Source organism: Megalopta genalis, chromosome 2, assembly GCF_051020955.1.
Source record: "Megalopta genalis isolate 19385.01 chromosome 2, iyMegGena1_principal, whole genome shotgun sequence".
In the NCBI taxonomy this organism is placed as follows: domain Eukaryota; kingdom Metazoa; phylum Arthropoda; class Insecta; order Hymenoptera; family Halictidae; genus Megalopta; species Megalopta genalis.
In genome coordinates, this window is record NC_135014.1 from 41244247 (window position 1) to 41271294 (window position 27048).

Here is a 27048-nt window from a genome sequence, read left to right on the forward strand (position 1 = left end):
ATTAACCGGCGAGAAGGGAAAGCCTCCTTTCATCACCTCGCGCAACGATCTGCCTTTGGTAGGCCGAGGCCTTGCCCCGACGACCATAGAAAACTTCCAACAATGTGATATTGTTTCGTTGCAATTTTCATTTACGGCCGACCCAGACGAGACGCCGGAGCATTGCCGCGGAAAAATTGGGTTATCGTCGAGATAGTTCGATAAGGATTATCGGTCAAGCGATGTGTCTACTTTGGTATATTACTATTCCAGGTCGAATATTTTTGGCCATTGATGCGGTGATTAGGCGGAAATGTTATTTTTCTTCGAAACGCGCGGCGGAATTTAATGAGTACCGGGTTGTTGAAAGTGACTCGTCTGCGTTGCCTTACATGAATTACAGTATTGAATTTTTAATTAGATTTCTTCCAATTTTTATATTAATATACGTTGGGATAAATAAATTTATTGAACGGTTTCCGGTGGATGTGTCTTTATAATTTCAATAAGCGTAGAATAAGAATCGTTTGAGATCGTTTGAGTGTTTCATGAATGTTTCGAATATTCTGTGATGCGTTAACAAATAGCGTGTGGAAGTAACTTCATTATGTACTAACTTTTAACGAAACTTTGTAAGTAGACAGTTTTTGAGGAGTGCAGTTTGTTACATTGGAAAACTAACACGTTGACATAAGTGACAGAACTACAAAACCCAGTCAAAATGTCTGGTTTTCAACTTATAAAAGTTAAATTTTCAGATAAATTTCTTTATTCAAGCATACATTACTGCGGATTTCATGCATTTATGAAAAAATTGAGTAGGTAGAATACGACACAGTAAATGCATGGGGAAATTTTAACAACGCTGGTCGATTATTTTCAAGTGACTGAAAATGTTACGAATGAAAATAAATCTTGATCGAACTCTTGATTATTGTATTTGAGGAAATCGTATGAAGTTTAAATAAATCCAATCTTGCCATTGTTATAAGATAATATACTTTATAGTCCCGTTTAGAGCTCTAAGAGTGGTTTTTATGTTCTGTTAAAAAGTGATAATGACGAATTTCTGGCAGCAGCGTAACGATGATTGCTTAATAAAAATTATAAAATCTGTGGTCCGTTATGTTTTGTATGTGTTATGTTTACTGATCAAGTATAAAAGCCATCTTATGTAAAAATGTATCGTAAATTCTTTAATGCTGCAAACAAATTATTTTCCCCCTCGAATTTTCTCCTCAATGTACAAGACCTTGATGTATGGTCTCATTGTTTTAAAGATACGTTTCCAATATTTAAAAAATCCTTTACAATTTCAAATTATTAATATTTATGATTGTACAATCAAAAGTACTGGATTATTTTGGATGTGGTTAATATTATAACTTTATATGTTGTTAAGATTAATTTTATCTTCGTGCAGGCGCAAACGAATGAATATTGGTACCAGTATATTTGACACTAACAAAAGTGAAAGTAATTGCACAGCCCATTTTTGTCTAATACTTCGTTATAGGAGATTCGTGCTTACAAAATGATCATTTAAAGAACAATAGCAAAAATCAATTTACTCTGACATTATTGTACTCTCTTCAGATATAGTTATTCTAAATCAATAAATTATGTTCCATTCATATTGTCATATTTTAGAGAAATGCATTTTACGAAATAAACAGGAAGAAATCAAACGTTTCACAACATCTGAAAAGTGTAAATTACTGAATTGTCGCTTACACGAATGTGTAAAGATTAAATCCGATTTTCATTGTATTCGGTCGTCAATAGGTAACATTTTAATTAGAATCTCCCTACGCGGTTGTGTAAACAACAAAGCATCTGTAATATGAAAATAAGAAGAGACACAATGAATTTAAAGCGATGTTTGCGCCCACAAGAAAGAGGATTGCTCGGTACTATCAAGGTCTCCCGCGGAATTCTAAAGTTTCAAAAATGGAACTTTCAAGATATCGAAGTTTCCTTATTAGAAAAACCAAAGTTTTGATATACGTAGGTACTATTTTCTGGAACACTCTAATAGCGAAGAATAAATTTTGTAATCTTAAGAAAGTTGAACTAGCTGCCACTCACCCATTTATGGATGTGCGACTGATGAACCAGGACAGAGCAGATCTTGCCAGGGAATGCCATGCTTGTAGTGGTAAGGAGTCAGATCTCTCAACGGATTTCATCAGGAAGATTTCCGCAGTTTTGTCAGGTTGGTCGTACTGGGGGCCTGAACCGAGTGGAATCCATAAACACACCAAATCGTCCCGAATCTTCGTTGTGTCCACGCTGTACCACTGTAACAGGAAATGCATATTATAATTTTTAATTCGCTGTCGATGTAAACTTGCACGCGCCATTTACAAATTTTCTCGATGTTAGATCTACTGAACCTTAACTACGTAATAATTTATCTTATAATGCAAGAAGAGAAAATACGAAATTTATTATAGCAATCGTTTCTGCAACTCTCTGACATTTTATGAATCCTAACTTTGGTTTGTTTAATGAATTCTAATTAAAATTGATTTTCGATAAAAATTCTGCGTCACTTCTGCTTTGAGTCACTGTGTTATCAATATAGTTTGGTGATATAGCAAACAAACCTAAATCTTTCTAGTTTTTTAATAATCCATAAGGTAAATGTTGTACCGTTTGTAATGTTTCTACCCATGTAAAATGACTATGGAAAATATATTCGCATTTACTACCAGTTTTTATCAAATTTTGTAAATCATTGATGAATTGATTTATGAAATTAAATATTACAAATATTTTTTAATATCTTTAAATATATCCATATTGTATGGAAAACTGGACAAATGTTGGGAAGTGGTCAAGAATAATTGGTCAAAAAATATAATTAACGAATTAGTTCTGGTGATAGGGAATTAAAATAAACTAGGTGAAAACAATTTGTGTCACAAATTATACATGAGAAATGAAAGGGAAAATCTTACTTTTTACAAGTGTGGTGTAACTGAGCCATTCGTGAAATAAAGAAAATAAAAACTAACATGTATATATTTTCAGCTTGAAATATTCAAAAACTTCTATCTTCACTGTTCATTTTTCCCTAAAATGTGATTATGTAATACAGAAGGTGGAAAATTGATGACATTCTCGAAAATACTACAAATTGGAACGTCTCCAAAAACGTTGGAAAACTTTTTTCGCGAATGAATCTACCACAGATTTGAAGATTGAAACTTCCTCTTTACAACGATTTCTCAAAAGTTGGTGTACGATTTTCTTTAAGTGCATTATGGAACAGAAACGAGGAACATAATTCGGTTGTGTAAATCTTTGTGTATCTCGTACTCACTGTAGAGTATACTTTAATTCAAAGCTCAATGAAGTGACTAAAAAATCGTACACCAAAGATTACAATCATATGTACATATATCAGTGGTCAATGTAAAGGGAAGACTTTAACCTTCAAATCTACATTAGGATCAGTCACGAACAAAATTTTCTAATGTACTTACAGACATTTCAATGGGTAACATTTTCAAGAAAGAGCATGTCTCCAGTTTTTCACCATTCTACATTACGCAAAATCATGCTACAAGAAAATGAACGATGCACAGCGAAAGCAGAAGCTTCAGGCTTTAAAACGAGTTCAGGTTCGTTGATGTGCGAGTCTTTTGTACAAGATCATAATAGTTTAAACATGACTGACATGACTGACATACATTACTTTCTACTAATGATAAGATTGCATTTATTCAGGTATCGTACAATTTTTATCGCAAGTGTCAGACTCGTCACAGTACAGTAAAGAATTAAATAAAATTTGGTAGAAGCATGTTTTCTAACATACAGCGATGTACATAATTACAGACTCAAAGCAGCATTCACATTTTTACTGATATTTGAACAAAAACTATATTTGTACATTTCTATTTTCCATTATTTCTAATACAGAACTACACAAATACGATCTCTTCTTACGTTATTGATTAAATATCAGTAAAAATGTAAATGTTATTTTGTGCCTGTTCGCAAATGTCATTCACATCATTGCATATTCTAAAGCAGACTCAAAGCAGCATTCACATTTTTACTGATATTTGAACAAAAGCTATATTTGTATATTTCTATTTTCCACTATTTCTAACACAGAACTACACAAATACGATCTCTTCTTACGTTATTGATTAAATATCAGTAAAAGTGTAAATGTTACTTTGTGCCTGTTCACAATTGTCATTCACATCATTGCATATTCTAAAGCAGATATGGTCACTTTTGAAAGTATCACAATTATCAGCAGCTTTGTGTCCCCTAGGAGGGGACACCCAAGCGCGCAGCGTAATGATACGGATTTTATGAAACAAAAATCGTTTATATTTAGAGTACTATAGTTATGAGCAATTTTGTCAGGTACTCCGAGAGGAGGCATGCGGGTGCGAAGTATATTGGCACAGACTTTATGAGACAAAAATAGTTAACGTTGAAAGTACCATAATTATTACGCAGTTTTATGACACCAGAACGGGTACATCCGCGCGCGAGGAGTTACTTAAATAGCGACAATATGTCGAAGATCAGCGCATCCGCGAATATTTCCAATTCCTGGGGGTAATGACGGCACGCGTAATGACCGCGACCGCGGGAGAAGAGCCTTCGGTAGATCGCGGGTCGTTCGTTGCGCGTTGAGAATTATCTCAACGCCGCGGCGCGTTACGATTCATTAACATCCCGCAAAGTGTCCGGCAAAAAGCGTTTCTCGCTTCATTATCGAACGCGCGTATCGCGACATTAACGATATTCGCCGGGGCCGAGGCGGTTTCGGCGCGCGGAACCGCAGAACAGTCGGAGAAGCAATTACGTTGACCGGTCCCAGTGGCCCCACCGGGTCCATTGGTCCCAGTGGTCCACCCGTCTGGTACACGACAGATATCCGATTTCATCGTCAGCTTCCGAGAATGAGAACCAATTACGCGGCTCCGGGCATTAAAGAATCGATCTAATTTGCGCGCGGTGGTGGCTCTTAATGGCGAGAGCCGACCGATGAAATTATACGAAAATGTAATCAACGCGCTTTTTGTCTCGTCTCGCTCCAAGGGCAGGGGCGTAATTAGGAATGCTTTTGCGCCTCGCGACGGGAGACACTTGTTGCTCTCTCCTTCTGCTCTACCCTCCCCCTTCCCTTCCACCCCGCTCTCTCTTCGTCACCCTACCACCTTTAACATCGCATCCCTTCCTTTTCCCTCTCGGCGATTCGACGTTTTCCTTTCTTTTTCCCTCCGTCTCGCCCCTTTATTCTCCTACACTCGCGACTCTTTCAGGCTCACGAGTCAAGAGAGCTCGTAAAAAACGAGAACGGTGTCGGCGAGGGGCACACGAGGGGAGAGAGAGGGCGAGGGAGGGGGGGAGAGAGAGAGAGAGAGGTGTGTGCGAGAGTGTGAAAACGGGAGAGTGAGAGAGAATGAGAAAGAGAGAGGGGAGCCGAGAGATGGAAGGACCCGGCCGCAGAAGGTGAGTAATTAACGCCGTGTTGGCCAGGTGCACAGCCCTAAGAAGTCGTTTATGGATTGCTCGGCAGCCACACCATACGCAGCCATCAATTAGATTTTCTAATTAAAACAGTTCCTCCACGGCCCACGGGAATTAACTCCGGCGAATCTCTGTAATATTCTGTCGACTCTGTCATCGTCGGAAGGGTACCGGAGTCGGGCAATTTTTTAAATCGTCGTGGAACTGATACAATGTGCTACGATGTAACGTAATGTACGCCTTCTCCTCTGCGTGTTCTTAGAGGATTCTCTGGGCTACTGTAGCCGTGTTAAACGCTGCGTTCTTACAGTGTTGCGGCATTCGTGTGTATATTTTCCTATATTATATTGTAAAATGTTGATGAATTCTAATAAATACCCGTTTAATTAGACGTGAACGAAAGAAGTACAGTAAATTCTCCCTAATTGTCCATTTTTGTGTATAATCTGAGCGTCACTTTAACCGAAGCCTCTCTGATCACAGAAATTCTGATGCGTTTTGCGTAATGTGTTGCCAAATTAGTTGAAAATGCGAAGGTTATTTTAACATCTTTTGAACTATGTATTTAGGACGATTTAATAAATTGTTACGCAGCTTGTGTCAAAAATTCTAACAATTGTTTTCATAATTGCTGTGACGTTCCTGTTGATGGAAATCGGTATTTTTTAGGAGCAGTTAATGATTGTTTGTATTAAAATGTTTATCGGAAGAGATAACAAATGAGACGGAAACGAAAGCACAGCAGATAAACAGTTATGAATGAATCCAAAGTTCGATCTCTTTTAACCGCCTTGATACAATTATTGATTCTGCACATAATTAGTGAAATCCTGTGTTCCATAAATATGTTGAAGAATATCATGCGGATGATGATTGAAAATATTATAAATAATAAATATTGATACATACTAGATACATAGTTTCGTATTAAAAAAATATATATGCAAATTTCAGATCGCCGTTTCTATAATTTGCTATATTAAAAGTTAATAGATCTTCGAAAAACGATTTGTTTAAAAAATGTATTAAAAAATACTTACGTAACAAGACTTGGAAGATTGTTTTGGTACTTTAAATTTCTCCGTTTAATGTTGGAATCGGTGTTGGGCAAAAAGTATATTATAACTTAGTTATAACTATTTATAACTAATAATTTATACTTATTATAACACATTATAACTTTTTAGTTATTATAAATTAGTTAAAATAACGAACTTATAAATTAGTTACAATAACTAACGACTTATAATCGTTAATCATTAATCACATTACTTTTTGCAAAATTATTATAAATTAGTTATAATTGTCAATCGTTAATCAGATTACTTTTTGCCCAACTCTGACTAAAACTATATCAAAGTTGGCGAGCATCAATTAGATTTTCATTAATTGACTGAGATTAAAGGAGTTATACTTCAGTTACGTTCACTTTGGTTTGGAAGGTCAGTATTCAATTATTATAAGTATCAGCGACCCATTAGATTTATAATTGTTGACAATCGGTAACTATAAGAACGAGCCGCAAGGCTCGAATAATCGTATCTCCTCTTCCCAAATTGTTCATTTTTGCGTGCAATCTGAGCGCGAATTAGGGAGAAATTACTGTACCATGATTGAATAGATGCGTGAAGAATGTTGATCGCAATTGCGACCAAGTAAGCCGAGAATCGCCGGCTATTCCTCTGCCTCGCTCATTCCCGATACTTCCTCTTCATCTTCTTCGTTGAGTGGTTCCAGTGAGGAGTCCATCCAAGTGTGAGATAATTAAGCGATCTGCTTCTCTCGACACTCGCTGCTAATCTCAAGCTACTAAAGTCGCACAACCATCGAGAGACAGCGATCGTATTTTGCTTTCCTTCATTTGCAAACATCATAGAGATACAACAGGCGACAAATCACACCTCTGCGTCTCATTCTGTCTCCTTACGTCTTCTTTTTTCCTATTCCTTATCACCAGCCTGCGGATCTTGATGCAATCATGGCATGTGCAAATTTATGAAACACGGAAAGGCATTCGTATCATCCGAAATGAATAGTTTTGGTTTACTACAGCATGGTGTTTCCTAATCATAGAAACAAATTATACAACCAATTCAATGATTAAAAAGTAAGCTGTGCAAGTAAGAAACAGCACAAGACCCGCAGTTTGCTTATCAGAATATTGTCTTCCAATGCGATTCATAAATTATCAGCGAATAATTTTCTGCATCGTTTAATCTTAGAATCACGTCCATTTTAATCCAGACTTTTATATTTTATTATTTATATTCTACCGTAATTGTGATTCTTTTTACCAGGGAATTGAAATTACCAGATGCTTATAGTCAATTCAATAAAGAAGTGTAACAAGATTAGAGGAATTTAAGGATATTATATCAAGTTATCACAATTATTAATAGAAGAAAGACATTTTCACCTAACTTATGTCTCTTACAACTAACTTAAACAATTTGTAAGCATGGGTTATCCTATATAGGGTTAGTCTGTTTACGTCTTCTGAAAAATAATAGAATTTCTCTTCTCTGACCCAATAAAAAAAAACATGAATATTCGGATGGCAAAAAATTTGTATAAAACTTGTTAGGAAACATAGTTTAAAAATTGTTATTTGTTTACCAAGTTTCTGACAACTGATTTAGATTTTCACAAGTTTCGTCAGGGACTATAAAAAAACTAACGTGTCTGTACGAAGTACCGTTAAAAATACGTTGACAAAAATTGTTAAATAAAATCATAAAGAATCCCGAAGCATGCTCAGTTATATTTTTGTCAGAACGGTCCGAGTGTGTTAATGTTCCAACAGATTCGCCGCTGGTTCGATTGAATGTACGAAAGCATTCAATATCGTTCTCATTGCTGAATTATATCTCGGCACACGTAATTGCGTATGAATTGCCGAGGCATCTCTTCAACTGCCGCAGCACACCGTGAGAAAACGCGTCTGTATCATTGCTTTCGTGTTAAAATTTCTGTGCAGGACGTGCGGCATTCGACGGGATTTTTTTTTGTGATTTTTGTGGTTATCCGAATCGGAACAGTGACAAAGGGGAGGAAATTGAAAGGATTCTTAAAAGAGGCGAGCCGTTACGTGAGAAGAAAAAAGGAGGAAATGAAAGGGACCACGGGATTTTAATTATATCGGGCAGCGAGCATCGTTAATTGCAGGTAGCTGCTCGTCTCCCTCCGTCATCACACTTTGATTCGACTTTTTATCAATTTTTTCTCGGCGAATTACAAATGGCTACCGACACGGCTGTACCGACAGCCGGACAGCATTCCTCTTTGCGTCATTAGTGGCGACGTTCTGTGACGCTGCGCACCGGCGCGGCGTGGCGCGGCGCGGCGCGGCGGATGGAGACGGAATGAATCAGTCAAAGAGGCAGAGGAGAGAGAATCGTATTCGCACACCTTCCGCGTAGTCTCCACCACACACCAATCACCTTCCGACTCGGGTAACAAGTAGCCAACTCGGAAATCACCGTCATCTAAATCAACGTCCCGCAACGTGCTACCAAAACAAAATACAAAGGGTTGATCTTTTTTTTTTTAAAGCAGTGGCCTAGTTTTCTAGATTCTCCCTATCTCGCGGAGGTTTACTCCAAGAGTTTTTAGTCTCACTAATTGCTTCTCGGCTTGCATGACAAGTAACCCACCTGGAAATCACGGTCGTCTAAAATATAATTAAACAACTTACTAACAAAACAAAATCTGATTGTCTAATCTTGCAGATTAGATTAGATAATCTTTCACCTCGCACAGGGCTCCGCCGAATAAGATGGTCACAAAGGCCTTTAGAGGTTTTTCGATGACTATTACATTGTTCGATAGCTAACCAAGAAAACCTCCTCTGTGCAAAACCTCAACCCTGTACAGTGGTCTGGGAATTAGCTTTCACTGGTTGAAATTATTTTAGCGTTGCTTCAAGGTTTAAGCTTATAGTATAGTAGGTCGTTGAATTTCTCTCGACACCTGCTAGAATATTAGCAGGCCAAAAATATATATTAATATTTAGAAAATCGGGGTGTCCGGCACTTTTTATAAAAAAAAACTTTTTTTTGGAAACTTTTATATTCTAATGTATGGAGAAGTGAAAATTGACCAACTTTTATTGGAAACATTTTTTTTCCAGATCATTAAAAATGTCTAAAATATCGTGGTTTGTTTTGAAATTGAATGCGAGTGTGCAGTGGGCTGGAATGCGTAATTTTTGGCCAAAATTAAATAGTTTCTATAACTGAAACACATTAAAGAAAATCGTACTACTACCTTGTAAAAAATGTAAAAGTCTCTAGTTAAATGATATAATATTTAATAAGTAATGTAAACATACAAGAATGTATTATAAACCTACGGAATCGACGAACCAATAGGACTGATATTCCAAGGCACAAAGTCAAAAGCTAATGTTTATTGATTAAGGGGTTCCTGAGGTCATTTATAGTAACTTTTTCCTTAGCACAAATGCAATCTGCAGCTTCGTTTAGGAGTTATTAACGAAAAACACTGACCAATGAGAGGCTGGCGCAAGGTGGCCGGGCCAATGAGTGGACGAAGCCCGATGTGGTTCAGCCGCCTCGTGTCAGCTGATCTCGCCTCTCATTGGTCATCGTTTTTCGTTAATAACTCGTAAACGAAACCGCGGATTGCGTTTGCGCTAAGGAAAAAGTTACTTCAAATGACCTCAGGAACTCCCCATTTCTCGATCGGATACCCTGTATACGATCAGAATGCACTTCATCATTGTACACTCTTCGACATTAAAAAAATTTTAGCGAGGAAACGGCGAAACTGAAATGAACGGTTTTCGAATTGAAGAAATTGTTAGAAGTTCGACTGCCTTTTGATCGTCTCTATCGTATCTGACACCTAGTAACTAAAGATGTTACAAATTCTTTGTTATGGAGTGCAATACAATAAACATTAAAATAAAAGGAACATCAGTAGTGTGGTAATTGCCATTTCCGCTGAAAAAGCGGTTTAACGTCATGATTCGGGTTTATACATAGGAGTTCCGTTGATCATTGGGTGGGACTCTTGTACAGCGCACTTTGTTTGAAATGGTTATACTCTGCTTTATGGCGGCACACTACGGTGCGTAGAAAAGCTTGTGAAACGTAAACACAATCGTATAACCATAGCTTTGTACGAATCCTTGTCAGTAGCCGCGTTCCGAGAATACGATATTTTTGACTGCTTCCACTACTCGGAATTGCTCGATTAAACCTTAAAAAAGTCTTATATTAACTCCGTCGCTACGTTCGACGCCTTATCTGGAATCTAGACTGCGAATAGCTATGCGATCGTAGCGTGTTTTACTATATGAACTGCAAAGTATCCGTTGCTAGAAAATTTCCTGTATTGAAATTTTCCGAAATTTTTCAGAGGCAAAAACATATTTTATATCAACGGTGGGAAATGGTTACGAAAACTATAAATTGGAAAAATATTTGCACTCGTAGTAATTTAAATGAGTAAAAGACAAGTTTCACACTTTGTTTTATTATCTCATTGTAACACATTTTCGTTTGTTACGTGGTTTAATACCTTAACCCCTTCACGACAAAGGGAACAAATTTTTCCCTATTTTAAAATTGGTGATTGTCGTATTTAATTATTGGTTATTTTTGGAACAAAACGCAATTTGCCAGCACACAACGTGCAAAAAGCGGAAAAAATGAAAAGATGAGCAAATCGTGATAAACACTACAAATAGGGTGCATAATATATGTACTATGTGCAATGTTCATCTTTGTTTCACGTTCAAAAGAAATTGCTTCGCAGAATATCATAATTAGCACATCATTTTGTATAGTAATTTTATTTCATAATTTTGTACTATTTTAGTTAATATTTTGTTATAATAAACCAATAAATAAAAGACATTGCATAATAAGTCTAACTATAATTTATGTTACTTTTATAGTGCATTGGGAAAAATATTTTCCATAAAATTCCAAAAAAACTACACATTGTTATGTATTTTTCTTGTGATTATCATTTATTTTACGTTTAAACAAACTAAAATAAACAGTTACATATTAATATTTACTCTTAGCAACCTTGTGGTCCTGCAAGGGTTAAGCAGCATGTACCTTGTTGTATATTGTTTAATTTCTGGTATTTATGAAATATTTGATCTACTACGAACTTTACACAATTTTTAAAATAATGCAAATACAAATAATATAATCTGAATGAAATTCGTGTATAAGTATAAAGTCATAAAATTAATATACAAACTAGAAAATAACTAGTATAAAAAGTACTATAATCAGAATATCGTTCATACAATACGAATATAACTTAAAGACATAGAACTAATTTCTTAAAAACATAGAACTAATTTCTTCCACTATATTTTCTCATTTTTTAGTTAGCACATAAATGATTAAATACTATATTTTCAACAGAGTTAAATTGTTCATGTCTAAATGGATGTTTTAAAGGATGTCGAATAATTGTCGAACACGATGCTCGTAGATTAAGATTCTTTATTCTGACTAATAATAAAATCTATGTTATGGCCGCGAAATCTTAAGATACGAGGATTACTTAAAATTACCTTCGGTTACGGGTTATACAATAGGTCACCTCTTTCCAGACTATAATTCCGAGATGACCGGTTTTCTGATTGTAATTCCTTAAAGGAATCAACTGCCAACCGAAGTGTCAAACCTATTCTATCTCACTCAGTGATCTCTGACCGTAATTGCGAGAGACCTGAAATTCTGACGACAATGCTCCATGGGCCTTGCTTTTACGGTCACAATTTTTCGAGCGTAGTCCAATGAGATTTTCCTTTCAGGTCACACTGTTTCGACGCGTTTTATTTTTAAGACAGTAGAAACGAGAAGTTAAAATTCCATATTTGTAGTTGACTTAGAACCACATTGTACAAATTGGATTTTGTTACTTAAAGTGTTAAACGAAATGCGAGCAAGATGATAAACCTACTTTCGTCGTACAATTCCATTGTTTTTAAATTGCGACTAAAAGATGTTGAAAATTGTTAAATTATTCCATAGAAAATATAATAGTACATAATGAAATAGATAGAAAACATAAAAAACATGTGGAACATTTTCTAAAAATAACAAAACCGCATTTATCGAAATACTATATGATTTGGATTATTAAATCTTTGTGCAAAATAAAAATTGTCTGCACTAATTACAGGACATAGGAGCTACATAGACATTCATTTCGTTTCTTAATAGTATTAATGAGTTGAAAATAATGCAATATTGTTTTTATATTCTTTAGCTAGTTGTTCGCTGAACAGTTAGCTGTTCTTGACGAGTATACTCGTCACGAAAAAATGGTAATATTTCATGTTATGACAAGTATACTCGTCATGCGTAAATTTTGTCTGAATTATATTTTAAATATTTTTAAATGTTTCGAATATTTCGAAGCCAAGACAAAATGAAACGAACAAGTAAAATAATATAAATAATTATTACCAGAAAGATGTCTATATAGGGTCTGAGTTGGGTAATATACTTGTCATGACTTATTTTTTGAGACATATTTTAGTTACACATTTTTCAAACAGGTTGCAACAACTAACCGGTATTATGAAATACAGAATAGTGAAGACGTCACAAGAATTTAAGTGTATTATTTACATTATTTTCAGTTCATCAAAAGTATGGAAAAAAAGGAAAACATTTTTATTTTACTCCAATTTTGATACAATTGTTGCGGACAACTTTATTTTGCACAAATATCCGTAGTTTAGTCATAAATGACTATATAGTATATAATATGTAATAACATATATAATATAATAATATATAGCTACAAATAATTACTATATTTATAACGTTCCTACACAAAAGCATGTCTACAAATTAAAAAAGTCGTGAAATGAAGAATTTACAATTCGTCGGACTCGGTTTTTTTTCAGTGTATACAAAATGTCCCGCAATCTCTAAAAAAATTAGGGAAACAGCAGAGTGTCGAAGCAGAGGTGTCGCACGCATCGGTTCGCATCGAAATGATCATCGACACATCGTTTTTTCGCGGCGACAGTCGCGTCACGCCGTGGAATTGTTTCTCGCTTCCCGGTATCTGTAATTCATGGAATAAAATGGAGGTCTGCCAAGAGAACACACATCGAATCACGGGATCTCGGATTTCTCCTCTCTAGTCGGTTCATTTCTTTCGGCCGTGTCGGGTTCCTTTTTCTGGAAATCCCCCGTATTCACGGATCGAGAGGGGCCCGAAGCACGCGTAAACCTGGCGTAAACTGTGAACAATAAACAACGCCGTCGAGCAGTTTATGCTTTCGGCGAGGAATACTAGGGATGTTTGGCCGCTCGTACGTGGAGCTCTTCGGATTCCTCGAGCGTGTTGGATCGCGAGTCAAACGCATTCTCTTCCTGTGCCATTATGTTATTGCTGCAGGCGGCGGCGGTGGCGGGCGCGAGCCAACGGGCGTTATATTGGCGCCGGAGAGAATCGGCGCGATCTTTCCACGTTTCTGGACTGAGCCGCAGCGCTTTGATTAACGCTAATTAACTGGACGAAGCTCGAGACTTAAACCTTCCAGTGTTGGCCGAAATGAGAAATTATAACCGCAGGAACGTCTATTGTTCGTATTGTTTTCATTGTTTTTTTTATTGTCATGTAACTAATGGTACATGTCATGTAACATGGTGCACTCGGATAGGAGCGGATTCTACGCGAATAAATAAGTCGAAAAAGAAATAACATTTTTTTTATTTAAGACTCCGTTTTCGAGAAAACTGAGTTGAAAGATGCGTCAAGTTCACGTGGTTTGTTGTATCACGAGAAGTAGAATTGGTATGTCATGAACAAACGCACTACTTAATTCCTATTCAATACTATTATTTTCTCAACCTACTTTTTCTTGAAAACAGATCCTTAAATGAAAATTTATTCTACATTTTCGACTTATTTTTTGACATAGAATTTTAAGATTTTTTTTAATAAAGATAATCTTTAATAAAGATAATATAGAATTTTTTGACGTAAATTTTATTTATATTATACATGATTGGATTAATTCAAAGATCCAAAAATTTCCACAAAATCTGAGTAATTTGATTAAAACTCGTAGGATAACATTATTCGACTTTCTAGTTTCTGACAAGTGTTTCATTAAGATTTGAAGAAAAATCAACGTGGAACACGTTAAAGAGTATGTTGAAAGAAGTTGAAAGATAATATTAGAAATGATCTCAAGCATAACTATAGTTTTATCAAAAAGATCCGTTGTGTTTGAGTGTTAATGAAAACAAAATTCGATTTGTTCGAATATATTACAATAAAAATGAATTTTGGAAATATCAAGCAAAATACCAAGCATATACTTTCTATATTTTCGCGTGTATTTCGCACATTGTTCGAGCACAAGTGTTACACGCATTTCGCACATTTATCTTGCATAAATATTCGCGGTCTACTCATTACTCAAAATCGCCCGACGCTGGAGACTAAACGAAACAGGGAAGCACTCATCGATACAGCTAATAGAAGCAATTTCCGTTCTTTTAAATAAATAAGCAGATCGTCGAGCATCGTTTCGCTTCGAAGCTTCTTCGGTCCTCTTCCCGGGTACATTTGATCTGACGCGAGTTTTTCTAACAACCGATCGTTCGGCTTTTCTTTTAAACTGGAACGAAACGTCTCATTAGCGGAGGACCTTCCTTAGTATCAAGCTCGGCTGCAAAAAGTAAAGAGAGGGTGCAAGAATGGAAGCGTTCCCCTTTTTCGACGCAGCGCGCCGTGAGCAGTCCGGACGGCATCTGTTGATTGGGAAAGCAGCGGTGTACAGAAAGGCGTCGGTGTAACTAACCGTGAGCTTTCATCGGGATCGAAGATCGGCTAACGAACTCGACCGCGCCTAGAATATCAGTTCGTTTGCGCGTAAAGGTGCTCCGACTTTCGTAAATCATCGAACTCGCGAATGGCGACGACTCAGGATATCGACAGCGCCGCGTGCGGACGCACTGTTTCGCCAACAAACTATCTCAGCGGCAACAAATCTCGCTGTTGGCTCGCTTATTCCGATTACTTTGTATAAATTCATCGGAATTTCAAATCCGCTTGGACTTTTATGTTCCGATGGAATGCGCTAGTATTTTTAATAAAGCGTAAAGTTGCAACGGAATGTCACGATCGAAGTAATCAATCTGTCGCGACTGAAAAATGTTAGTTGCACATTTTTATTATCTTGTGAATTCGTGTTTTAGAAAAGTTGTAAAGGGATAGATTGTTATGAATACTCAAATTCGAGAAACGTCAGAATGTTTGTAAAATAATTGTAATCACTAGACTGCAGATTTTGTATGCATTTATGATAAAAATGACTAGGTGAAATTCCAAAAAATGAAGACATTGAGGGAATTTAAAGATATTTCTACATTCTTCTCCATCTATTGAAATCATGGAAAGAAGAAATAGATTTTTATGCAAATTCTGTTTCTTACGATTGACCTAGACAATTTTTATTTCGCATAAAAATCCGCAGTCTAGTAATCACAATTTTGCCGACACCGTTTTGAAAAATAATATCTTCGTAGACTTTAAATTAATTTTCCAATGTCAACCCTTTAAATGTACAGCAAGAGTCAGATCGTTTGATTTGTGGTATTCATGACGAATTTGATCTACTATGATTTTTATAGGATTTATGATATGAATATAATGTAAGTACAACTAATAAATATAGTCCGGATGACATTCATTTGTTAACACTAATCGTACCATCGCCGGTCAAATGACCGGTTCGATAATTCTTATTTTACGATTATTGAAATTATAGACACATCTACTAGAAACCGATCAATAAATTTATCTGTCCCAATATATATTAATTAAAAAATTGGAGAAAATCTAAATAAATTTAATACAGTAATTTGTATAAGGCAACACAGACGAGTCACTTTTAACGCCCGGTATGGTTAATGTTAAAATGATCGTTATTTAATCCTCGGAATTAATATTATCGTAATTACTATCGTAATGATTATCGTATTTACTATCAAGCTTGTACATCCCAGAACACAATCCATATACACTTATCACATTATCTACCAACAATCGTTTCGTAATTTTCGGAAGACTGCAATTTAACAACTTCTTAATAAATTTGTCAAGCTAATAGCAATTTCAGCCATAACAAGCCAATAACAAGCCATCGAGTAACATAATTCTAATAATTTCGTCGTAAACGTTACTTTCTCATACAATACAGGAAAAGTTCATTCATAGATCGAATCATCTTAATTTCGAATACAATATAGTCGCAAAAATAATATAAAAAGTTCATTTTATTCAACGCTGAAAGAGTCACGGACGTGTCTTCAATTGCAATGACAAACACGCGAATACTCTGCTCAAATGCTGTGTGTTCCTCATTCGATGATTAGAAGTCTCGTAAAGACCTTTCTCTCTAAGGTGGAAGGGTTCGAAAGAACAAGAGATCGGTGTTTACAAGTATCGTTACCGAATCACTTTAGCCCAACGAAGATCATAGTCTCGAAATGGATTAGATCGCTATCGAGACGAAGCGCACGCAGGCGCTCGCGTACCCACGTTACAATCGATATGATCTTTTCGACTCCTTTTCCCTGATGCATGGTCACGATCGATCATGCGTGAAACGCCTGGAAGAGTACTCTCTTGTTACGTACGTCCTTGGATTTACGTCGTGCGCCTGAGGAATGTTTCCAGAACGAGCCGATAACGATCTGTGTCAGTCCCGCGGTTTCGTTATCCGATCCGTATAGCCGCGCGAAATAACTTGCAAATTACGATGCACGCGGTCTCGACGGTCTCATCCGGCCCTTTCGTGGATTTTTTCAACGGGATTCCCAACATTTTCCACGGTCTTATGACAGCCTTCTCTGCCCTCATCGATGGCCCATTGGGAGTAGCCTAGTTGCCTATCCTCTCTTCGGTAATATTTTCCTCGTTCCCGCGGAGAACAGTCACTTGTTAATGCCGCCCAAGTCTGCGATACCGCGATAGTCTTAACGCTTGAACTGATCGTCCAGCAACCTCAAACATTACATAAAATCAAAGCGATTTACTTAACGCGTTGAGTGACCTAGAATTTTCAGAATTATCAAAATTTGTGCAAGATCGATGTCGCATGATAAATACGAAACATCAGTATCTGAATTTCTTGCGACACAATCATGTTTCACAGGTGAACAGATGAATCTAAAGCAGTGCACAGTGCTATTTATTGTGCGGACCTGCAAAGGCTAACTGTAGTACTGTTACAAAGTATCAAACTACTTTATTATTTGAACGCTCATGTTCTATCAGTTCGGAAAACCGAGGTGCTGCTGTACTTTAATTAACCCTGGCATGCTTAAGGGTCAAAAACTGTCCACAGAATATTGAACATGTATTTTTATTCTAACGATGTTGTTTTATACATTTGATATATTTAATTGTTGTATTGATAGGTACCTGAATGTGTTATTTAACCGCATCGTATAAATAAATACTTACAACACTTTCTCTTATATGAATACAAACGGACCTTCTCTTAAAAAAACTTTAACCCTTCTAATAACGTAAGCGATCAGGGATTAACGAAAGCGAAACTAAAAAGTCAAAGATCATGGAGAATGTTATTTTAACTGCTTCGCATTCTAAACATTTTAGTAGAACGTATTATGTTTGAATATATTACAATACAAATGAATTTCAAAGTCTAGTCAAAATTGAATGTGAAATCTATATTACTGTGTTTTTCCATCTCCTTGCGTTTTGCAGGTCCTAGGCCACGTTAAATATATTCAGTGCATCAGTGTAAAAATTTATTTATGAATCTAGATCTCATTTTACATGTCCAGATCAGGGATCGGGAATGTCTCGGAACTTTATACACAGTGAAATGTATATATGTTACTATTTTAAAAAAGTTTTCATATTATAAGCTCTACATAAGTTGTAGTATCACTAGAATTAATGAAATTTCAAAATAAAAGATTTTCTTTAGCAGAAACAGACATTATGACAAGTGCTAAATAGTATGTAATGGAAATAAATAATAATATTGTATAATATTAATATTTATTGATATTTAATTATGACATTAATATTTATTAATATTTAATTATAATATTAAATTATAATATTAATATTTATTTTATAATATTTAATATTATATTAATATTTATTATAACATTTAATATTATATTAATATTTATTATAATATTCAATATTATATTAAATAGTAATCCTGCTTATAAATCAAAAATTATAATATACATATAATATATAATAATATTGTTTATAATATTGTTAAATGAATCCAGTGTATAACAATTCAATGGTTTATTAATTTGATAAGGACCTTTTGTTCCCATGGAACTTTTAATGCGTACATTCTAAAATATCCAGAAAAAGAATCCAAAGAGCTTTGGTAAGGGTTCTGCAGGAACAGAGATTTCGTTGAAGTAACGTACAAGTTCGAGCAGAATTTTTTTCCACGCCCGGGGGAACCTGTTCATTTCGAACCCTGGTCCAAATAAGTATTTTGTAACCATCTGACAAACAAGTCGGAATATCATCGAAACTATGTCTTCGCAGCTTTATATTTCACCTTTTCGTCACGAATATATAAAATCTGCGGTCTTCGACCACATTAATCTCGCATAGTACAAATAACGGACGAGATCACATTTCCCTCGTTGATCCACCGTTATCAAAAGCTGCGTACAATAATCACGGAGCAAACCAGGGTGATTAATTAGACATCCCTCTATAAGGAGCCAGCTTACCAAAGCAAATGCAGCATTTAGCCGGTAGAAATCGCGAAAAAATTGTCGGCGAGTTGCATGGAGGCGAGTTAGCCGGTCGGCTAACTTCATCGAAACGTAAGAAGAAAACGCAAAAACGTCGGGCGCGGCGCGTTTAGTATTTTTGCATGGTTACGCGATGAAACGGCGATCGGTAAAAAGTAATTGACAGAAATGAGAAACGCCGGGGGAGCAACAGCGGCCGGGTTTAATGGAATCTTTCATTTCATCGATTCGTCCTCGGTGATTTTTTGCTCGGCGAATTTCAAATCAGCGGCCCCGGCCGGCTCCGGGCATCGGCGTCGAGCGCGTAAGAACTTCGGCGACAAAGCGTATCGTGTACGCGCTGAAGAATCCGCCGGAGATCCGTGTTCTTCGACGGAACCGGTATCCCGCGTACGAATAAAGACATAAATACGACTATTCGAGAACCGAGCGGATGCTCGCGGCTCCAGAAATCAGTTTTTTTTCAAAGGGACCGTAACGCGAGCTCGAGCGCGAGCCCGCGATCTCGTGTTCGCACGCGATTATGCGGATTGATAAATGAAAATCCACCGGCCGTCCGGGTTTATCGTGGATCGGACTAGATCCTCGGCTGCGATTCTGGCCGATGAGGTGCGGCAAACGATTCGAGATTTCGTTCCCGGGCCGTAAACGCGGACCGTATCAACTCGCCACCTTCTCCGTCGAACGATTCCGCGTGCTCGTCGCACGACCGATAACGCTCTCTCCTCTTTTTATGTCCGCTTCACGGCATAATGGATATCGGTGTTCGATATTATTTACATTGTCGTTTATTCTCGATCAAGCGTGTCGCATGTTCTTGTTCGAGATTCGTCTCGTGAATTCATCATACCGGAGAGTTATTTTCTTGTTGTTTTCCACGTCTGAAAAATCGTGGGTCCACGATGTTTAACCCTACGACAACTCCCATGGGTTACCGGCGACTCGACATAATTTTTAATTTTCTGTTAAAGTGGAAATAAGTAGTAAAACATTGAGGTTGAACAGGGTGTCCCATAATTATGTTAACACTAGAAAAGAGGTGATTCCTGAGGTCATTCGAAGAAACTTTTTCCTTAGCGAAAATGCAATCCGTGGTTTTGTTTACGAGTTATTAGCGAAAAACAGTAACCAATGAGAGGTGAGATCAGCTGGCGCGAGGCGGCCGAGCCAACGAGCGCACGAAGCCCAGTTCCGCTCATTGGCGCACCGCCAGACGTCAACTAAACTCGCCTCTCATTGGTCACTGTCTTTCGTTAATAACTCGTAAACAAAGCCGCGGATTGCATTATTGCTAAGGAAAAAGTTACTTCGAATGATCTCAGGAATCACCCCTTTCCAGGGATTAACATAATTATGGGGGATACCCTGCATATTATATAACTAATAATATACAATAGAAAATAATATTGTATACAGAGTCAATTCTTTCCAATTGTACCTTAGTTTGTAAGCAAAGGTAAATAATTTGGGAAGAGGAGATACAATTATTCGAGCCTCACGGTTCGTTTTTATAGACGCCGATTGTCAACAACTATAAAAACAAGCAGCGAGGCTCGAGTAATCGTATCTCCCTTCCCTAAGTTGTCCATTTTTGTTTAGAAGCTGAGGGACAATTGGAGAGAATTTACTGTATATTCAATGAAGTTTCAGAAACAATATATTTTATTGTTGCAATTCTTCATCAGTTTATACTATTTTAAGGTGCACAATAGTTCGTTTAGTTATACTTATTTTAGTACACGATCGTAAAAATGTCAAAATGCAGGAGATCGATTAGCAACGAAGGTAAATTGGATAAGAATAAGACGAATGAAAACGTATTACGTCTTTTGTTCACCATTACAAAACATTAAAGATATTTTGAATCAAGAACGTCGAGACACTTAATAAATTTTTACAATGAATACTTCGGAAAAAAGAAGGATCCGATACAAGAAATGCAAAAATTGAACCGACAACCATTGTGCAGGTATTGATGCGTCAAGTCAACATAAATTTTGCGAGGCAGGTGGAGTGAAAACCAATATAAATAATCATTGGAAGTTACTGGAGTTATCTGACGTTTTTCGATTATCTAGAAACAGGGGCTACGGTTTATTGATTTTTTTAAACGTATTTTGTTTCAGAAATATCTTTATTTTTCAGTTATATTGCATAAGGAAGATCCTATATTTATTAATGCTATATTCCTTAATCTGTGCTTTAATACATCAACAACTTCATCTTATTAGGTCATTAAGTATGAAATTTACAGATTTTGTAGTAAAATTACAGAGTGAAGTATGCATTTCATATCTAATGATCTAATATAATCGAAATACATATTAAATATAAATTGTTAATCCATTAATTTACGTTTCTTTCACCTCGAGAATTTTTAAACGACTTAACACTTAGGAGATTATTATTATTATTATTATTATTATTATTATTATTATTATTATTATTATTATTATTATTATTACAGCATATCACCATTTTGAACATGTATTGGCTTTGGACATCGCACACTTTGTTACATTGATAAATACGTAAATAATAAACTATCAAATAAAGTATAATAGAAACTATCTCCTAATGGAGGTTACACAGAAAAGATCAATATAAGCTTCTCTAGGATGTATTATAGATGTACATATACAGTGTCATGGTAAGAAAACAGCAGATGAAAAGTCAACGATATGTACTCTCTTTATCAACGTCGATGTTAGTCACTGAAGAAAGCCATAAGGAGGACGGCGCTCGCTAGTCGCCAAAGTCAACCGCAATCGGAAGAACGTTTTCCACTTCTCTTTGATGATATTAATCTCTAATCGCTTGCTACTATGATTATCACCGGTCTGAGCGACGCGCGTGTCGTCGAAAGGATTTTACAAGCATCTAGCCGGCTCGGCGTGTAGCCGCAGACGCGGCAAGATCGACGAGAGCAACAACGCCAACTACCATGCCGAGAAGTTAAAATTCCTAAGAAACGGGGACACACGGTGACGTAAAAGCCGGGTGGCTGGAAGGAAGAAGATGCAACCGTCTCGGCGGTAAATATCTTTGTCGTCTAACGGCGGCTCTCCGCTCCTCTCTCCGGAGTCTCATCCATCAGTCATTTAATATTTTAAAGCAGCACCCTTCGCAACTGTCTCCCCTTCTCCCGGCGAAGACAGTGCCGGCACACTAGCCTTTTAAAAACCTAAAAACACCACCAAGCCTCGACGTATTCACGCCCCCGCCGTCGTCTGAGAGTAAAGTTTTCAGACTGCTCAGGGATATTAGATGTTGGCAGCCCCAGAAACATAGCGCGCGGAGGGTTTGTTGCCGCGAGGGGCTCTAGAGGAAAGGGGAGAAGTAACGTCTTGCGTCGATTTTGGTCGCTGGGAGTTGGGGGTTGAAATCTCGCGGGGACGTCCCTCTTCACGAATTTCAAATTTCTCGTTTCACGCGACCGAATGGGATTCTTCTCTTTTCCTGCGGGCACCTGCTCGAGTACTCGGCTCAGCCAGCCTTCCGAATCGATTTGCTCTCTGTCGTAGCAAAAGGTTCTTGCAAACACCGATAAAAGCTTCCTTCTTCCGCTAGTCAGCCTCGTCCGCGAATGGATTTTACCTTACCACGTACCCACATACGCGTCGCATTGTATTTGACTTAGGCACAGACATACGACGGAATATTAACTATTGTTTGTGCATGTTGCTACGGCGAGGACTGGAGGAAATGCTTTCATCGTGGGTACAGTAATTGCTTGCTATGTGGAATACATGATTCCCGAATGCAGAGAAGTTTGTTTTCCTTTTTAACCCCTTAACGCACAATAGTCTTCATCTATGCTATTTCGGAACGGAGAATCAATTTTTAAATGGTTCATGATTGTGAAGGGGAAATAGCATACTTTCGACTTTAATAAGCTTTATACGGATTCAAATCGTTCTTTTTTAAGCACGTAACATACACGAACGTTAAGGGATTAATGAAACTTACGTTTTAAGATCACACTGAGAAGTGTAGAAAAGAATAAACAAAGGTATTCTATTTTTCGAAAATTGACTTTCATGGTTGTGGCTCCGGAGTAAACATTTTACAGAATTTACTGTGATCGGTTTTCCGAAATAAAACAATTTGAAATATGATTATTAGATTGTGGATTTTTATGCAAAATAAAAATCGCCGGCACTAATTGCAAGATACAGGGGCTACACAGAGATTTATTCTGTTTCTTAAAAATTTTAATGAGTTGAAAATAATGCAACAGTATTTTGAGATTCTTTGAATATTTTTACCGTTTTGTACTTGATCTAACCATTATTGTCGTAAATGCATAAAATCCGCAGTCTAATGATTTATAGTTATAATAAATGTTTATTCGGTTTCTATTATTTCAGGTTTGTAGGGGAGAAGTGGATAATGGCGGATGTTTAAGCTATAATTGTAATAAAACCAAAATATAAGATTATATTTTTTATAGAACTTAAACAATTAAACTGTTTGAGCGATATGAAGATAACCAATATTGATTTGTTTTATGGAACTAACAATTGTACAAAAGATTATTTTCATCGCTATTGTTTACGTCAAAAGCTCTCTAGATACAACAAGTAATACACATGTGTTTTGCGTTATCAATATCGTCATCTTCGTTGTTATCAGACTTTTTTTATTAATATCTCCATTATCTTCGATTTATTATTTATGTCTGTCTCTGGTTTTCCAATCAACCATCATTGGCTGAGTATACATCAGTTGATAAAATTGAATATTAAATGATTAAGTTTTATATACACACTTGTTCGAAATTTGAAACCAGTAGTACACTTACTATTAAGTAAAATTAAAAAGTAAAAAGAGCTTCGAAATAAGTACTTACCTCGCAATATAATATAAATAGATATAATATATAGATATAATATAAATATATATATAAAGAACAATTAGCCGCTTATTTATTTGGTTGTATAACAATCACTATGTTATACGAAAAAAAAATGCTTTATATTTTACACATGTCGTTCTACCAGAAAAATATTAACTATCATCATGCCTTTAAATATATTTTAGGTATACTTTTTCGAAGAACAGATCACAACAAGTTTTAATTCTTGTTAGAGAAACTGCTCAAATCGTTAATTAGTTTTAAAGGAATAACATTAGGGTAGTAGAGCTATTTACTGTGGGGTGACCATTTGCTGTGCTTTGGGTTTGTTTTCGGGCATAATTAACTTCATATTTATCGATTAATACATACTCAATTTTTGTATTCTTTTATCTTGTTTATCTTTGAATAAAAGAATTGAATGTCTCATTCAATAAATATGAGTAATTAGGCCCAAAACAAATGGCAGGCACAGCAATTGGTAAACTTCGCAGTAATCTACTGTAGCTATACCCTAGCAGGTTGTAGTATTCCACCGTCTAAAAACTGAAATTCGTAAAATGACATCGAAAACTCGCCAAAATCGAAACTTTAAACAGTTTAAAAAACTGGTAAAAATGATATTTTCTGACCACTCTTCAAAAGTATCTGATTTTCCAATAAAATAACTGTTGCAGTAACTCAATCCTCTATCTGCGTACTGAGTCGTTTTCGACGCAGACCGTTCTTGGTTGTTACTTCAAGGTTGCAAAGGAGCGAGAATCGATGAGCATTGCACACAGTTATGTAACTATTGCAATGAAGAAAATCAATGACATCATTAAGATAATTATTCTTTTTGAATCTGAAATTGCCATGGTACTTTTGTTTTCAGAGATTGTACATAGTAGTTAAACAAACCAAAATTAGAGATACAAATATTTATTTAATAATTATTAATCTCGAAGTAAGATTTATCTTGAAATTTGAAAGGTACTTAAGGCAACGTCGATAATTATTCTATGCAAAAATTATATAGACACTTAATTTAAAAAACTGCAGAATTTGTTGTAATAAATAAATTACTTTGATTATACGGTATTTTTTGCCGCTGTTGATCGTACATTCAACAAGTTATCATAAAGTTGATCCTGCTGTGCGTACCCCAGACTCTGGAACTACATACGTGGTTTGTATAAAAAAAAATAGAATCCTTCCTTATTACCGGCACTCACGCGAGAGTCGAATTAAAAACAATCGGACGATGTAATTATAAATAGTATCAACTCGTGGTTCGCGTATAGAACTAATTGCGAGAGGTGGGCAGCGCCCGGAGCGGCTTCGATGTTTCAGGAATATCGAGGACGTAATTGTCCCGTAATTACCGAGCACGGTCTTGACTCTTGAGCAGCTTCGAGGAAAGAGGTTTTAGTCAGTGGTTGGCCTTGTGCGGTAATTGTACTAATTATTACTGACCCCCTCTCCCTGCCCCATCCCCTGTGACCGTTTCCTCCCTCAGCATCCCTAATTACCTTGCTGGCCCGTGCGGCACTCACGGTTTCTGGAGTCCAGATTTTAAAGACTGAATTCTCGGAAAGGGACTCTTTCGGAACAGTATAATTAAGCGTGATTAACGTTCACTTCGCTCGAGTACGCAACCAAACTCGACGATAACGTGTGAATCAGTTGCATTCAAATGAACGTTATCTTATCCGATTCATTTTGTTTCTCTGTATTAGCATCATGGGATTTCTAAGCAAGTATGTGTATACTTACAAGTACTTTTTCGCTAAAAAAAAAAAACGTTTCTTCTCGCAGCATTAACAAAGTTAAATTCGCTCGAATAGTTTCGTTCTCGTTAAGAACATTTCCTGCGAACGTTATTGGAGTTCGACGGTCAAGGAAAAAAATCAGTTCCAGCGTTTATCGACGTGACCTACTATATCTATGGTACTGGGGACCAATGACGTGATCTCAGGCGGCAATGCAAATATTCCCAGGCGGATACGCGAGATTTAGAGACGGAGGTTCAGGATTGGACGAGAAACGTAACCTAGTTACGCTACACTTGCCTGAGTCTTGTCGTAGGCCTCGAGCTGTTCGTCTGCTCTCTGCTTGTCGTAAAGCACTCTGGCGAGGCTGCCATGGGGTCGGTAACTCCTGACTACTCTACTCGTGGGTGCATCCTGCTTGACAGCGGAACAGGTAACCACATTCCGAACGTCGCAGGTGCACATCGGAATAGGCGCATCCGCACCCGCCATGCTCGCAAGGAGCACGTAAATGACTGTCAGTCACCGCGCACGCATGTCAAGAAACTCGGCACCGTAATCTCGCGGCCAATACTTCGGTATATGAACAAGAGAAGTACGAAAGATGACGCACTTTCGCGTAAACACGTTTAGCACGTGGCCATGTTGGTAACAGTGGCGACGTCTGCTGCTCGACCCCGGAACCAACTTTCCCGTCGATCGTTACGGTCGACCATGTAGGGATATACAGAGAACGTTCCAATATCTGGGATAGAAATTAATAGTCGTTCTTCGTTTGAAAAGTAATTTTCCTCGGATTTACACTCCAAGAAAATACTATGAGACACTGCTGTATACATTTATATGAATCTATGATTTTTTTATGTACTATGCCATATATTTTACTTGAGGAGACTTTCTGCAGCATCGCAATATTAACTATAAGATAATGATAATAACAATAATAATAATTAGACTAGGAGTCTTTATGCAAAAAAATCTTGTCTAAGTAAATTGTAAGAAACGTAAGACTGACGCAGATATCTGTCCTCTTTTAATCATTTTTATAAGTTGTACATATTTCTCAAATTATTCTGATCTCTTTAGAGTCTTGTATTTCACCTAGTCTTTAGGTACATTATAATTAATAGATTGCGGATCTTTATGCGCATTCACATTTTAC

At 36.7% G+C, this 27048-nt stretch overlaps 1 protein-coding gene across 3 annotated transcripts in view; it reads right to left on the bottom strand.

Annotated features, from left to right (window-relative positions):
• LOC117219386 (protein-L-histidine N-pros-methyltransferase) overlaps positions 1-26544 on the bottom strand; it is a 54933-nt gene extending 28389 nt beyond the window's left edge. The window contains exons 1-2 of one of the 3 annotated variants that reach the window (XR_004490006.2): positions 26187-26543; positions 2068-2279 (exon numbers count right to left, since the gene is read on the bottom strand). Coding sequence is in view for 2 of the 3 variants with exons in the window: in XM_033468515.2 (XP_033324406.2) it covers positions 2068-2279; positions 26187-26378 (404 nt within the window). In the remaining variant the exon portion in view is untranslated. Of the gene's footprint in view, positions 1-2067; positions 2280-26186 lie in introns of all 3 variants that reach the window. The other 2 variants (XM_033468515.2, XM_033468516.2) reach the window with 2 other exon arrangements.
• Positions 26545-27048: the final 504 nt, after the last annotated feature.